The sequence below is a fragment of the Daucus carota genome, chromosome 4, assembly GCF_001625215.2.
Source record: "Daucus carota subsp. sativus chromosome 4, DH1 v3.0, whole genome shotgun sequence".
NCBI classification, from domain to species: domain Eukaryota; kingdom Viridiplantae; phylum Streptophyta; class Magnoliopsida; order Apiales; family Apiaceae; genus Daucus; species Daucus carota.
The window spans coordinates 26293764-26307942 of NC_030384.2; the positions used below are offsets into that span (position 1 = coordinate 26293764).

At 34.6% G+C, this 14179-nt stretch overlaps 3 protein-coding genes across 4 annotated transcripts; all 3 read left to right on the forward strand.

The window, feature by feature from the left end:
* The first annotated feature begins 527 nt into the window (after window positions 1-527).
* LOC108217095 (uncharacterized) lies at window positions 528-2101 on the forward strand. Its single transcript, XM_017389946.2, has 2 exons — window positions 528-1221; window positions 1407-2101. The coding sequence occupies exons 1-2, from the start codon at window positions 528-530 to the stop codon at window positions 2099-2101; spliced, it is 1389 nt and encodes a 462-aa protein (XP_017245435.2).
* A 970-nt stretch (window positions 2102-3071) lies between these two features.
* LOC108215779 (L-ascorbate peroxidase, cytosolic) lies at window positions 3072-5723 on the forward strand. The gene is made up of 10 exons (XM_017388349.2): window positions 3072-3211; window positions 3520-3640; window positions 3872-4046; window positions 4172-4237; window positions 4562-4610; window positions 4751-4836; window positions 4924-5003; window positions 5091-5193; window positions 5285-5343; window positions 5465-5723. Exons 2-10 carry the CDS (start codon window positions 3522-3524, stop codon window positions 5478-5480), a joined length of 753 nt encoding a protein of 250 aa, XP_017243838.1. The 5' UTR covers window positions 3072-3211; window positions 3520-3521; the 3' UTR covers window positions 5481-5723.
* Window positions 5724-9654: 3931 nt separating this feature from the next.
* LOC108218772 (mitogen-activated protein kinase 3) lies at window positions 9655-13970 on the forward strand. Of its 2 annotated transcripts, XM_017391869.2 has the most exons (7): window positions 9736-9884; window positions 9990-10172; window positions 10276-10405; window positions 10988-11125; window positions 11217-11549; window positions 11683-11866; window positions 13418-13970. In XM_017391869.2, exons 2-7 carry the CDS (start codon window positions 10012-10014, stop codon window positions 13585-13587), a joined length of 1116 nt encoding a protein of 371 aa, XP_017247358.1. In that variant the 5' UTR covers window positions 9736-9884; window positions 9990-10011; the 3' UTR covers window positions 13588-13970. The 2 variants fall into 2 exon arrangements, with proteins under 2 accessions (XP_017247357.1, XP_017247358.1); XM_017391868.2 differs by having other exon boundaries at window positions 9655-10172.
* Window positions 13971-14179: the final 209 nt, after the last annotated feature.

A 14179-nucleotide genomic window follows, 5' to 3' on the forward strand; every position in this document is an offset into this window, starting at 1 on the left:
TAAATTGGTACAAAGAACATCCTAGTTGGCTAGAGTACAGTGTTTCTGAGGATTCAGTTTATTGTCTATTCTGTTATCTTTTCAAACCCGAGCGTGGAGGCCAGAGTGGTGGTGATGTGTTTGTCATTCAGGGGTTTACTAATTGGAAGGAGGCGTTGAAAAAATTCAGAGAACATGTTGGGGAGGATCCAAATAGTATTCACAAAAAGTGTGTTAAAGCTTGCCAAGATTTGATGCATCAAAATCAACATATAGAACTTGCACTATCAAATCAGAGTACTCAAAGTCGACTTGATTACCGCACTCGTTTGGTTGCAATAATTGACGTTGTTCGGTTATGTTTGAGTCAAGCATTGGCATTTCGGGGACATGATGAGTCCGAGGAGTCTAACAAGAAGGGTAATTTTCTCACATTTTTACAATTCCTTGCTGATCATAATCAAGAAATCAAAAGGGTTGTTTTAGATAAAGCTCCTGATAATAACAAGCTAACTTCTCCTGATATTTAGAAGGATGTGGTAAATGCAATGGCTGTTGAGACTACTAAGATTATTCTCAGTGAACTTGGAGATGACTTATTTTCTATTCTAGTGGATGAATCACGTGATATTTCTGTTAAGGAACAAATGGTTATTCTCTTGCGTTATGTTAATAAGAATGGATGCATAGTGGAACGTTTTCTTGGAGTTGTCCATGTTGGTGATACTACTTCTTTGTCTCTTAAATTTGGTGTTGAGGAGCTGCTGCAGAAGCATCAACTGAGTGTAGCAAAGATACGTGGACAAGGATACGATGGAGCTAGTAATATGCAAGGAAAGTTTACTGGTTTGAAGAGTTTGATTTTGAAAGACAATCCTTGTGCATTTTATGTGCATTACTTTGCTCACCAACTACAGCTAGCACTTGTTGGTAGAGTGAGAAAACATCGGAAGATATCAATGTTTTTTACACAACTTAATACCATTACAAGTGTTGTTGCTGGATCATGTAAACGCCAAGACTTGCTTCGTGATAAACAAACTACTGAAGTGATTGAAGGTATTTGTAGTGGTCAGATGTCCAGTGGAAAGGGACTGAATCAAGAATTAACTTTAAAGCGTGCTGGGGATACACGATGGGGTTCGTATTATACTACATTATTGAGCTTGATCAGATTATTCAATCCAGCTATAAGTGTATTGGAGCATATTGTTGAGCACACAGATGATCATGATCTTCGAGGTAACGCTGAACTAATGTTGTCAACCATGAATAAATTTGACTTCATTTTTCTATTACATCTTATGAAAAATATAATGGGATTTAGTGATGGATTGTCACGTGCTTTACAAAAAAAGGATCAAGACATTGTTAATGCGATGAATCTTGTTAATGTGACAAAAAACATGTTAAGATCTTGAGAACAGATGGATGGGAATCTTTTTTACAAGAGGTTACTTCGTTTTGTGAGAGTCACAATGTTGTTGTTGTTGATATGAGCTCAAGTTTTGTTGATCCTAGACGAGTTTTACGCAAGTCCGAGGTGTTAACAAATCTACACCACTACCGCAATGACATGTTCATAGATATTTTGGAAAGACAAGTTCAAGAGTTAAATGACCGGTTTGATGAAATTGGTACTGAATTACTTTTCGGTATGTCATGTCTTGATCCTCAAAACTCATTTTCTGCATTTGACAAGGAGAGATTGGTAAATTTTGCAAGATTGTATCCGTCTGAATTCTCACCCGTTCATATTATGGAACTTGAATGGACACTTCCTACCTACTTTCAAGATGTCACACATGATGAAAGATTTGTGGGTCTTGATGGAATTGCGGAACTTGATAGAAAAATGGTTGAGACAAGAAAACATTTGATTCATCCTTTGGTTTGTTTACTTATCAAATTGTCTCTACTTTTACCGATCGCAACAGCTGGAGTGGAAAGAGCATTTTCTGCTATGAATATTGTCAAGACTCGGCTTCGTAATAGGATTGGGGATGAATGGTTAAATGATCTCTTGGTAGCATATATTGAGCGAGACATTTTCTTAAGCGTGAAGACTGAAGATGTACTTCAAAGATTCCAGAATATGAAATCTCGCAGGGGAGCACTGTAAACAAGCAATTGTAATGAATTATGTTCTTTATGGATTTTTTTTTTTTTTTTGCATTTTCCACTTTTAGTTGGGAAAAAAAATTATAGTTTATTTTGGCCCTCCCTGATTTTTATTCCTGGCTCCGCCACTGCCAAAGAGTAGCGCCTGCGGATTCCTACGTCAAAAAAAAAATATATTGACATTTCGTATACTCTGCAATTCATATGTTTTGGACATGATCTGTTCCTCAGACTTTTTCTTTGCTGAGAGTTAGAAATTGAAATTTATATGTAAGGTAAATACTGCAAGTTCAGTCGTCCCAAATTTCTTCTTTACAATTTCATAATGTTTTTCCCAAGTTTCTGATTTTATGCTTGAAAGCTGTGAAAATCGACATAAAAAATGAGGTGAAAGCAGCGAAAAGAATTCATAGAAAATTGAGGTGAGCTGAAATGACAACAGAAAAAATTAAAAAGAAATAAAAAGTCAATATCTCGTGGCAGTTTTTAATTCAGCTGTACATCGTCATCAGCCCAAAAACATGAATTTGATTCAGTTTCGGCCATATGAATCGAAATTATGTCACGGAGTCCGATGTTGTGTGCGTTGTATATCATGTTTGCGCTTTTTAGGATCTCAAATTTCCAATTTAATAATTTAGGTGGTATCGCTGGCGGATTATATGCCACTTTCGAATGGCATCTTCTCTTTCTTGACATGTTCACACCTTAATTGACAACATTACCCTTTGTGGTTTCCATCGTTAGAAGTTCTGGTTAAAAAACATCAAAACTAAAAAGGGTAGCATTGTAATTTAACAAAGAGGCAGGCGGATCATAAATTCCATAATTTTTGTCAACAATCCAACCATCATTTTCCACGTAATATTGGTGCTCACAAAATCGAATCCCCTTTTTTCTAACAATCTGGAGGTTAGCTACCGAATTTGAATGAATTTTCAGCCGTCCGATCGTTTCCTATCCAACGATCAAGATTAGCCTACTAGAAGTTTCTCTATTTTTCATAAACCCTCGTCCTATATATTTCACTACAATCTCGGCTTGTGGTCTCCTCGTGTCTGAATTCACTCCGAATATCTCTCTGTATCATTTCATACACATCTATTTTCAGGTAAACATTTCTCTCGATCTTTTTATTTTGTCTGCACCGATTCCGTTTCTTATATCTTTCCGTGTGTTTTGCCGTTCTGTGCTTCTCCAAGTCGAAATAATCTCGAAAAATGAATAATTTTTTCCGTTTCTAAAAATATTATTGAGATTTATGTGTGCTGAACTGTATTCTGTTTACCATCGACCATATATTTCGAATCTCGATAAATCGGAGATTTTGTTGTATTCTATTGTATTTATATTTTTAATCTGGATAAATGATTAAATTTATTACACTAACGTTTGTTTGATTCAACTGTGGTAATGTAGCCATGGGAAAGTGCTACCCAACAGTGAGCGAGGAGTACAAGGTTGCTGTCGACAAATGCAGGAGGAAGCTTAGAGGATTCATCGCTGAGAAGAATTGTGCTCCTCTTATGCTTCGTCTTGCGTATGTCAATTCCCCTTTAATTTCTCGATTTTTTTTTGTTGATAAATATTTCTTGCAGTATTTTTTTTATAGAAATTATCAGTCCTGATTTTTTATACAACGTTTGTATAAAATATTGTTTTATAAATTATAAAGTTTCTGATAAATAAATTATAAAACCGTCAAGCCTCGGAAAAAACTGTAATGGTTGGGACGGAGGGAGTATATGATTCTACTTTTGTTGATCTGTAGGTGGCACTCAGCTGGTACTTATGATGTTAAGACCAAGACTGGGGGGCCTTTCGGAACAATGAGGAAGAAACTTGAGCAGTCTCATGCTGCCAACAATGGACTTGATATTGCTGTTAGGCTGTTGGAGCCTTTCAAGGAGCAGTTCCCCATCATCTCTTATGGTGATTTGTATCAGGTGTGTTCGGCTTTTCGGTTGCGGTTATTTGTTTGCAATGTCTGTTGGTGTTTGTTAAGTTCATATCTGATTTTATTGAAATTTGAATTTGATGTTATGGCACTCTGTTCTTGTGTGGAATGTAGTTGGCTGGAGTTGTTGCTGTCGAAATTACTGGAGGTCCTGATGTTCCGTTCCACCCAGGAAGGCCGGTTAGTTGTTTATCTTGTGTTGTGGTTTTATAAAGACTTGATTAGAGTTTTTGACATACTAAGGATCTGAAATTCTACAGTGTGTGTCTGTTTTGCAAAATTTTAAAAAGGTTATGTTTTATTTAGTTATGCACATATATGTACATATAACCAGACAAAGACGGAGAAACAATATGTCAGTGTTGCCTTTTGTTTCTTGTCTTAATTTGAATCAGTTTTTAAAAATCTTATAGAGTACAAAGGTTGTCTATATCTGGCATAGGCCAATTTTTTGTACATTGTTACATGTGATTTGTTTTTCAATTAACGCATTTGTGCCAACAGGACAAAGAGGAGCCACCACAGGAAGGCCGCTTGCCTAATGCTACTTTGGGTTAGTAAGACTTCCATTCTTTTGAAATTGAATTAAATTGTGATGATTCATTAATGGATCATTTGAGAACTGTGATTGTCTTTGTCAATCGACCACATGAGAAATGTGATTTAAAAACCTTTGTTTATCTTGTATTACAGGAAATGATCATTTGAGAAATGTGTTTGTTGAAACAATGGGACTTTGTGACAAGGATATCGTTACCCTCTCTGGTGGCCACACCCTGGTATATACTGGCTTATGCATATTAATCATAATGCTGGATGTCAACTTTTGCAGCCTAATGTTTTTTGTTTTCATATTTTATCTTCAGGGACGCGCTCATAAAGAGCGTTCTGGGTTTGAAGGACCCTGGACAACCAATCCTCTCATCTTTGATAACTCCTACTTCAAGTGAGTCATTTAGTCTGTCTTCACTTTCTTTGTATTCTTTTTCATGTAGTGGGTTGCCCTGTATCCTAAACGTTTGTTTTTTGACAGGGAACTCTTGACCGGAGAGAAGGAAGGGCTTCTTCAACTCCCAACTGACAAGTCTCTTCTTGAAGACCCTGTCTTCCGTCCCCTTGTCGACAAATATGCTGCTGTTAGTCCCTGATCTTCAAATCATTTTACTAACGTACTCTGAACTGAGGTATATTTTTGGTATTGTATACTAAATGTGTTTTGTTTTGCAGGATGAGGATGCCTTCTTTGCCGACTATGCAGAATCTCACATGAAGCTTTCTGAACTTGGGTAATAACCTGAATATAAATTATATCTGCACCTGATTTTCTGTGGAATGAAACTAAATAATTACTAATGTGTTATTTATGATGGTATCGACCCTAATTCGTTTTTGGTTTGTTCATCGCAGGTTTGCTGAGGCTTAAGCTCTGGAGAACAAGACAGCTTTCTCAATATGAGTGTCATGTTTTAGTTTACAAAGTTGTAGTTCATTATGATGAAAGAGTTGCTGTAGGCTACCCATTTTGTCATTTTACCCGCATAATAATCGATTGAACTCTTTCACCTTGGGTTTTATAAACAGCCCAAGTATCCTGCAATCCGCACTATGTGGTTATTTGCCTGTTGGGTGTCACCATATTATTACAGTAGTAGTTAAGTTTGCCTAATTGCTTTAAAAGTTCCCAGCATCTTTTTTGATGATTGCGAATTAGTTTAGTTATGTTTTATACTTTGTCTTCGTCTAGAGAATGAGAGTGTTCAACTGTTCATGATAAAGTAGCTTGTTTAAACCAACTGACAAATTGTTAGAATGGATGTGAACTGGATTTAAGATTTCCGACCCGAATCCGCTGCAATAAAAACCTTACAGTTGTGTAGGAATTAGTTAGATTATCTATTATCTACAAAAATCTTCTATGTTCTCCCTTCTAAAATTCGATATGAACCAGGAGACATATAGGAACGGAAGAGGAGCCATGATTCAGGATACTAGCGTCATAAAATGTTCTTTAATCTGCAGATAAATAGATATAAATGTTGTGTTTTGTTTGGAAGAATGAAATAAAATGAGATGGAATGACAAAAAATAAATGAAAATAGTAGATGTTGGTTGATAGTTTTTGAAAAAAATGGAGTACATAATTGTTATGCAATATGGGAAGAAAATGAGTATCGGAAGAAATAGAGTATTCATTCAAATTAGAGGTGTGATATTTAACATTGGGCGTAAGAAATGAAATGGGAGAAGAAATGAAATTTAGGTACATTTATCCACAACATAATATGCAATTCATTTCATTTCTTTCATTTTCATATTCATTCACCTCAACCGAATATAATTTGTCCTCATATAATACGTCTTTTAATTATGTATTTCAATTTAATTATGAGCTTTTCTAATCTTTTAATTTTATGTTGATTTTAAACGTATGATATGTTATTTATTTAAATTGTATTACTAGCCTTTTTAAATCTTTTAATTATATATTGATTTTAATTATATGACATGTTATTTAAATTATATTTCTAACATTAATTTAATCAATAAATTTTTAGGATCATTTGTTAACAGGTGGATGAGAGTAAATGATCTGGACCATTTTTTTTCAAACGTTCATGATTTTTGTTTTACACTTTCAAAATCTGGACGAGCAAAAAAACCCTCCCAGAGGACAGCTCCTTCAAACCTTCACTCAGTGGTTCACACGGTCATACATCAACTTTTCGCTCAATGATTCACACGGTCATACACAATATAGCAACATGAGTTGATTTTTTATAACAACAAGTTTAATGTTAAATAAAATGTTTTAGGTCAAACTTCTAATCAGTTAACATATATTTAGTACATATATATCATTAATCTCGTATAAATATATATATATATATATATATATTAAGTTTCAAATATTATAAATTTTTGTTAAACAATTGAAATATATTATTATTAAAAAAATCAATAAATTTGAAATTTTATTCATTTAAATAAATTTAGCCATCCTGAAAATCAATTTCAAATTTAACAAACGAACTATAATTCAATCATTCACAATATTATTCATCCAGAATTCTCATTTATTCATAAATTATGATTCAGATTTAACAAATGACTCCTTAATGTTGTTAAATGACCTAAGATTAAAACAACTAAACATAACTGCACGATCATATTTTTAGAGTATTGTAAAAAGAAAGATAAAAAAAATTCAATGAGACCCAATTATAAGTAGAAATGGGTTTTTGGAGTGGCCAGTTTATTTTAGAAAGCCACTTAATTCTTAGCTGTAAAAAAGATAACCTAAAGTGTAAGTGGAGATGCTCCTAAGACTTAATGTGATTCAGAGTCTATTTGTCTAAGTTTAAAACTTGGGCTTAAATTCATTTTCGATTTTAAGCTGAAAAATATTTATATGTGTAATAATTCAGAAGTCTGTTAAAGTTAGGAAGTAAGCCAGAAATTGATTTAATGGCAGGAGTTAGTTTGAGATACTTTTCCTGGCCACGGTTTGAGATACTTTATTAGGGACTTAATTTTTTTCACAAAAAAAGAAAAAAAATATATAAGACATAAGTTATTCATAAATCACTTTTATTTTTATTAATATATTTTTAATAAGTCATAAGTCATAAGTCATTAATCAGTCAAAATTATCCAAACAGAAGCTCCCAGCTTATCACATAAGTCACTTAAGTCATAAGGTCAGTCGACCGAGCTCTTAATGAGTTAATGTGATAAGCTGGTAGTTTCAAATATCTGTTTGAGTAATTTTGGCTTATTAATGACTCATGATTTATTAAAAATATAATAATATAAATAGAAGTGATTTATGAGTAACTTATAGCTTATGAGTCACAGATTGGAATCAAAATCTGTGACGGTGGTTTTGCTGCTGGAGTGTGGTAGTTGTGTGTTTGTGTTTGAGAGTGGCTGAAATTAGGGTTTCGAGTTGCCTCCTTGTGCTCTCAAGTCTCAACTCGTGTCCCCCTAACGTGACTACGTACCCCTATATTTATCAGCGATCAAGCCATACGTAGTTTTTGCAGATCAAGACACATGATTCGATTAGAAGTAGGTCTCTTGGAGATAAGTCCTTAGCCAAGGGCGTGACTTATCCACTAGTCTTCTAATGTCTTCAGAATTCTTTCGTCAAAGAGGTTCCAATATGTCTGTAAGAAGAGTCCTACTCTGCTAAGGATTAGTCTTGAGCTAACTACCTAATTAATTCCTCACCCAAATATATCACAGATACGTCATTATCCCTAACTATCGGAGATAATACTAACCATTACTTTTCGGATCATGAAAGAAGTCTTCCGGTAGAGCCGTGATCATCCTTAACCCCTGATAAGGATATCCATGAGAATACAGGGCAAGGTCTCCCCTAGACAATCGGGACATACGATCATCTCAATCCGCTGATGAGGTAACTCACCAGAATGTGAACGTTTTTCATACTACCCTGAAGGGCCTTTGATAAGAATGGTGATCACCTCAAGCCCCCGCACGATGACAACTCGACAGAATAGATTGAAGATTATAAATCACATCGGATAGGCTCCAGGATACCTAGGCCTTCATATCCCCGGAAAGGTGATCATCGTATCCCTCAGGAAGAGAGTCTTTTACAACAATTAATAAATACAATATGTTCACACAACTAACACTCCAAGGGCGCGCCTCATGTCTCAACATGAGGTCAAATCCCTCTTGCCTACTTTCATCTCGTCAAACAACACCAAGAGTCACGCCTCTCCTTCCATGGCATATGAGGGTGCGCCTCATATATCCAAAAATACAAAAAAATCAGTCCATCTCATATCTATCAAGCCCAGCTAAATACGTAACCAGTCTAATAAGGGTAGAACTAAATTTGACTATAACACCTTATATTGCGCATGTTTGACAAAAAATAATCGTTCAAAATAATATGTTTACTTTCTTAAAGCATAAATATTTTCGCAAATTTCAAATACAATATTAAAAAATGTTCTATTTTATTTATTTTAAAAAGTTGAATATTTCTTTGCAGGGAAAACCACATTTTTTCTTTATTTTTGTGAACATGATTTCTTGTCTTTATAAAATAAATTTTTACTTTTAAAGAATAAAATAAGATAAGCATAACATCCTTCTTATTATTTGTCAGTCCCTCAGTCTCTTTTTAGTTGTCACCTTTGGGTTTGTGTTGGTCAAATTGACCAAACTTTGACTGAAATTAATTAATATTTTATCAAGTAAAACATAAAAATATGTCACAAAATATAACTTTTAATCTAATTTAAGATGTAATTTTTAGTTTTTTAAAATAATGAAAGAGTGACTTATAATCTTTAACCAAAAATAAGTCAATTTGACCAATAAAAATAGAATTGTGATAATTAAAAAAGGACGAGGGAATATTATTCAAAGAACATATAAAAGTAATCGCATATAATTTATCCACATTTACATCATGTTCAACCTCCTTTTGACTTATTCATATCGGAACAAATATTCATTGCCACGAAATGGAGTAAATGCATAACGAGTTTTATCAAGAGGACCACTGAAAATAAATTACATCCATAGATCTAAGGCGGCTCCTATCTCAACCGTCCGATCCCTCAAACGCGTTGTGGCGCGACTTCTCCTTCCTTTCCTGTTGCTCTCAAAGTCCACTCCCCTCACACTTTCTCCCCATTCATCTCTTTACACATAATAATCTATACATACACGCTACTTGCATCAACTCTGCTACATACACTCCTTTATTGACTGCATATATCATCGAACCAAAATTTCGAAACAGTCGGGACTAAAAACAGTTATAATCAATTTTTCGAAGTCGGTACGTGGTTATATATAAATTAGCTATAAGAAGCACTTTTTAAACAAGTCAATAATATTTCATAATCTATCTGTACATCCTCTTATATATTAAAGTGAAGTTAAGGTGTTGAGAGAAGTGTTGAGAAATGGCTAACGGTGGCGATGGTCAATACACCGATTTTCCGGCGACTCCGACACACGGCGGCCAGTTCATTCAGTACAACATATTCGGAAACTTGTTCGAAGTTACCGCTAAGTACCGGCCTCCGATCACGCCTATTGGCCGTGGCGCTTACGGAATCGTCTGGTATGAATATAATATGTTGTGTTGATCTTAGCTTTTGTTATACTGTAATGATATATGAGATCTGATTATTGTGTATTTGATGTGTTTATTGGTTATGAATTAGTTCGATTTTGAATACGGAGACGAATGAGATGGTTGCGGTTAAGAAGATTGCTAATGCTTTCGATAATTACATGGATGCGAAGCGAACTCTGAGGGAGATCAAGCTTCTTCGCCACTTGGATCATGAAAATGTTAGTGTTTGTTTCTGTTGATTTTGATTTAGTTAAGTTTTAATTGAGTTGATTACCATCAAGTAAAGTGAATTTAGATAGTTGACTTTTTTGCTACTGTGTTTGAGTTTGATCAGATACTTATTAATTGTACATGTGGACTTTTATTTGGTTACACGCGAAGAATGGATAAATAGAGTTGAATTTATCTGGTTACTTCTATGAAAATGGCAAGCCTTTGAATTTTCGGTTAGATATAAATTGATACAAGACTGTGAGAACAGGAAGTAAGAATTTTTGTCATAAAGGAACTGAAACAGATTAGAAAGTCTAATTTTGACGTCTGCAGGTTGGATGTACTTGAATTGGGAAAATCCAGTATGTATCAGTTTATATTTCAACAATCTGTTAAGGCTACCCATCTGCAACGAGCTGTACTTTTGAGTTTCGACATGATAAAAAAAGCTCCCTATGAAGCGGTCATCCAAAATTTTTACCAACTAATATAATATTCTCACATAACCCTCGATGTTGTTTGACAGAATGAAGTTCTTTCGGTGTTGATGGGAGGACTAATTTTGGAATCATATATCGATAATGCAGGTCATAGCAATAACTGATGTAATTCCTCCACCTGTAAGGAGGGAATTTACTGATGTTTATGTTGGTATGGAACTAATGGACACTGATCTTCATCAAATCATTCGATCTAATCAAGGTTTATCAGAGGAACACTGTCAGGTAACACGTATACAAGGTTTTGTTTTTGAAGCGATTTCATCAATAAATAATGACTCCTCACATTCGTTTGTGGTAATTGCCTATTTTGCAGTATTTCTTGTATCAACTGCTTCGAGGACTAAAATATATTCACTCTGCAAACATCATTCATCGAGACTTAAAGCCCAGCAACCTGTTGTTGAATGCAAATTGTGATCTGAAGATCTGTGATTTTGGTCTCGCTCGTCATAACACAGACGATGAGTTCATGACAGAATATGTTGTCACTAGATGGTATCGAGCACCTGAGCTGCTATTGAACTCTTCTGATTATTCTGCTGCTATAGATGTTTGGTCTGTGGGTTGCATATATATGGAGCTAATGAACAGAAAACCTTTGTTTGCGGGTAAAGATCATGTGCATCAGATGCGATTGTTGACCGAGGTTGGCTGACTTGGTTGATATAGTGATACTTTAATATGTTTCACTTCACTTTTAATATGTTCTTACTTTACTTCAATTTTCTTAAATTGTTTACATCTTATTAATATTATTATTATTATTTTTTACAATTTAGCTTCTTGGCACACCAACCGAAGCTGATCTTGGATTTGTTCGAAATGAGGATGCAAAAAGATATATAATGCAGCTTCCTCGACACCCTCGTCAGTCGCTGCGGCAGCTTTATCCACAAGTCCATCCTTTGGCCATTGATCTTATTGATAAAATGCTTACATTTGATCCCTCTAAAAGAATTACTGGTAAGACCTAGTGTGTTTTGTATCATTTTAAATTCTTTGTTTTATTATTCAGTTATTCTTGCTTAGACTTTACCATAGAGGGAGTATTAAGAGAAGCACTGGCAGAGGAATGTCTTTCCGGTGAAAGTCTTGTCCAGAAGTTAGAGCAAGTCCAACACTATGCTAAGAGGTTCCCTAAAAATATTATAAAATAATATGTCTTAGTGATTTAGCACAAGATTTAGCACATGAGCTCCAATAGTATTCCCTATATCCATTCCCTATTACTATAATAATATTAAATAGTGGAGGAGAGAGGGAAAAAAGAGAGGGAAATGATGTGAAGGAGAGAGAGAAATGAATATTTTAATGATAAAAATAGTTTAGAAGTGGCTAGCATATTCTAAAAATAGGGAAGGGGAGGCTTGTGCTAGTGATTTAGCACATCACTAGCATAGTGTTGGAGTGCAATTTTATCCCATATTCCCTATTTTTGGATTTAAGACTTGATTTAGCACACCTATTGGACTTGCTCTTAGATAAAACATACTCAGACGAATCTGGTCACCGTGTTAACTAGAGCATCACTAAGCTTACTATGGAAAACCTAATAAATCAAGATAATAAAGAGGGCCTCAAAAAGGTTTCTGTAATACAAATGGTGTTTATGTAATAGGATAGGGAATGAGGTGTCAGCAACAAATATCTTGATACATCTGTTATTTAGAAAAAAACATATCTCAGAAAAACTTACATATGAGAGGAATGTAGTATATTATGTTCATAAACTGTTTACAACTGATTCTAATTTAAAAGTATAGGGGTTTGAGAATCTGACTCCAGTTGTAGAGATCCCTTTTCAGAAATGTTCTGAAGCATGCTTTTCCATGTTTCTGCCTTTCCACTGCAACAATGCATAATATTCATTTCCCCCATATATAATAAAGCTTGAGCAGTTTGGTGATAAATTGAAAACTTAATTTATAACCTATGAATTTCTGTTGTATTTCAGAAGAATCGATTTTACAGAATTTGTGTGTGTGTGTTCGGAGGGAGGGGAGGGGGATGAATATTGATAAGCTTGCAGACAGGAATATAGGCATAGTGCAGAGTTCATTACAAAATCTTCTAAAGACTAGTGTTCTCTATAGCAATAACCTTTCTATCTATAGTCAGGGATAAAAGATAAGAACAAAAGAATATTGAAGACTCGAGTGACTCTTTACTAGCATGTAATTTTGTAACTCTAGTTAGATCCTCTAGTTTTGAGACTTTTGTACAAGCAATTTAATTACCGCGACTCTCCAGAGAATGCAGTAACCTAACTATAATGAAGTTGACTTGTAAATCTGCAGTAACTGCAAGCAAGATTGACGAGTCAGACATTACCACGATCCTAAATTCTACTAGAGAGGCTATTGCAGTTTGTGGTCCAATCATTTTCCAAAATAACTTCTGCTGGTCACATTTTCTTAGGAATTTGATAATACATTTTTGATAAACCTTGCCCATGTGTTAATTAAACTTAAAGACGTGGCGATTTACATATCTGGTATTTTTTTTTTGATGCAGTCGAAGAAGCATTAGCACATCCGTACTTGGCAAGATTACATGATATAGCTGATGAACCAGTTTGCACAAAACCGTTCTCTTTTGAATTTGAGACGGCACATCTAGGAGAAGAGCAGATAAAGGACATGATTTACCAGGAGGCCTTGGCCTTCAACCCACACTGTGCATAATATATTGGTAGTATACACCATCTGGTTGATGCCTTTTGTTTCTACCCCTATCTCAAGAAGTCCATTATAAAGAAATAAATCGGTAAATTTGGTTGATTGAAGATATCACTGTGATCGAAGACTAATGCGATTGCATGAAATACACTTGTGGTGGTATTTCTTGGCGGATCCAAGATATTCTCCATTCTTGTTTACTTTAACTAGCCTGCCATATGCTATTTTACATCTTGCATTATTGCTGACAAATATAGTTTCAGCATCACATTCTCTCCATTTTCTTGCCTGTTTGTTGTAAAATTTCTGTTTAGTTTTTTAGGAGGGAGTTGCTTCTTTGTTTCATTGTTGATCCTGTATTTGGTTAAATTTGTTCCTTTTTATTACCATTTGTTTGAATCTAGGTTTATTTGAATGCACCATGATATACTCTTTAAAAGATAACATTTGGATAACAAAAAGAGTAGACTCTACATTTTTTTAAAAACCCACTACGAAATTTTAGAAATTATAAATTTTCACATCTTTAAATTACCATACTGACCATGTTACTGGTGCTTAAATTATCAAAGTAAGCAGAATTGTTCTGTTACTCTTC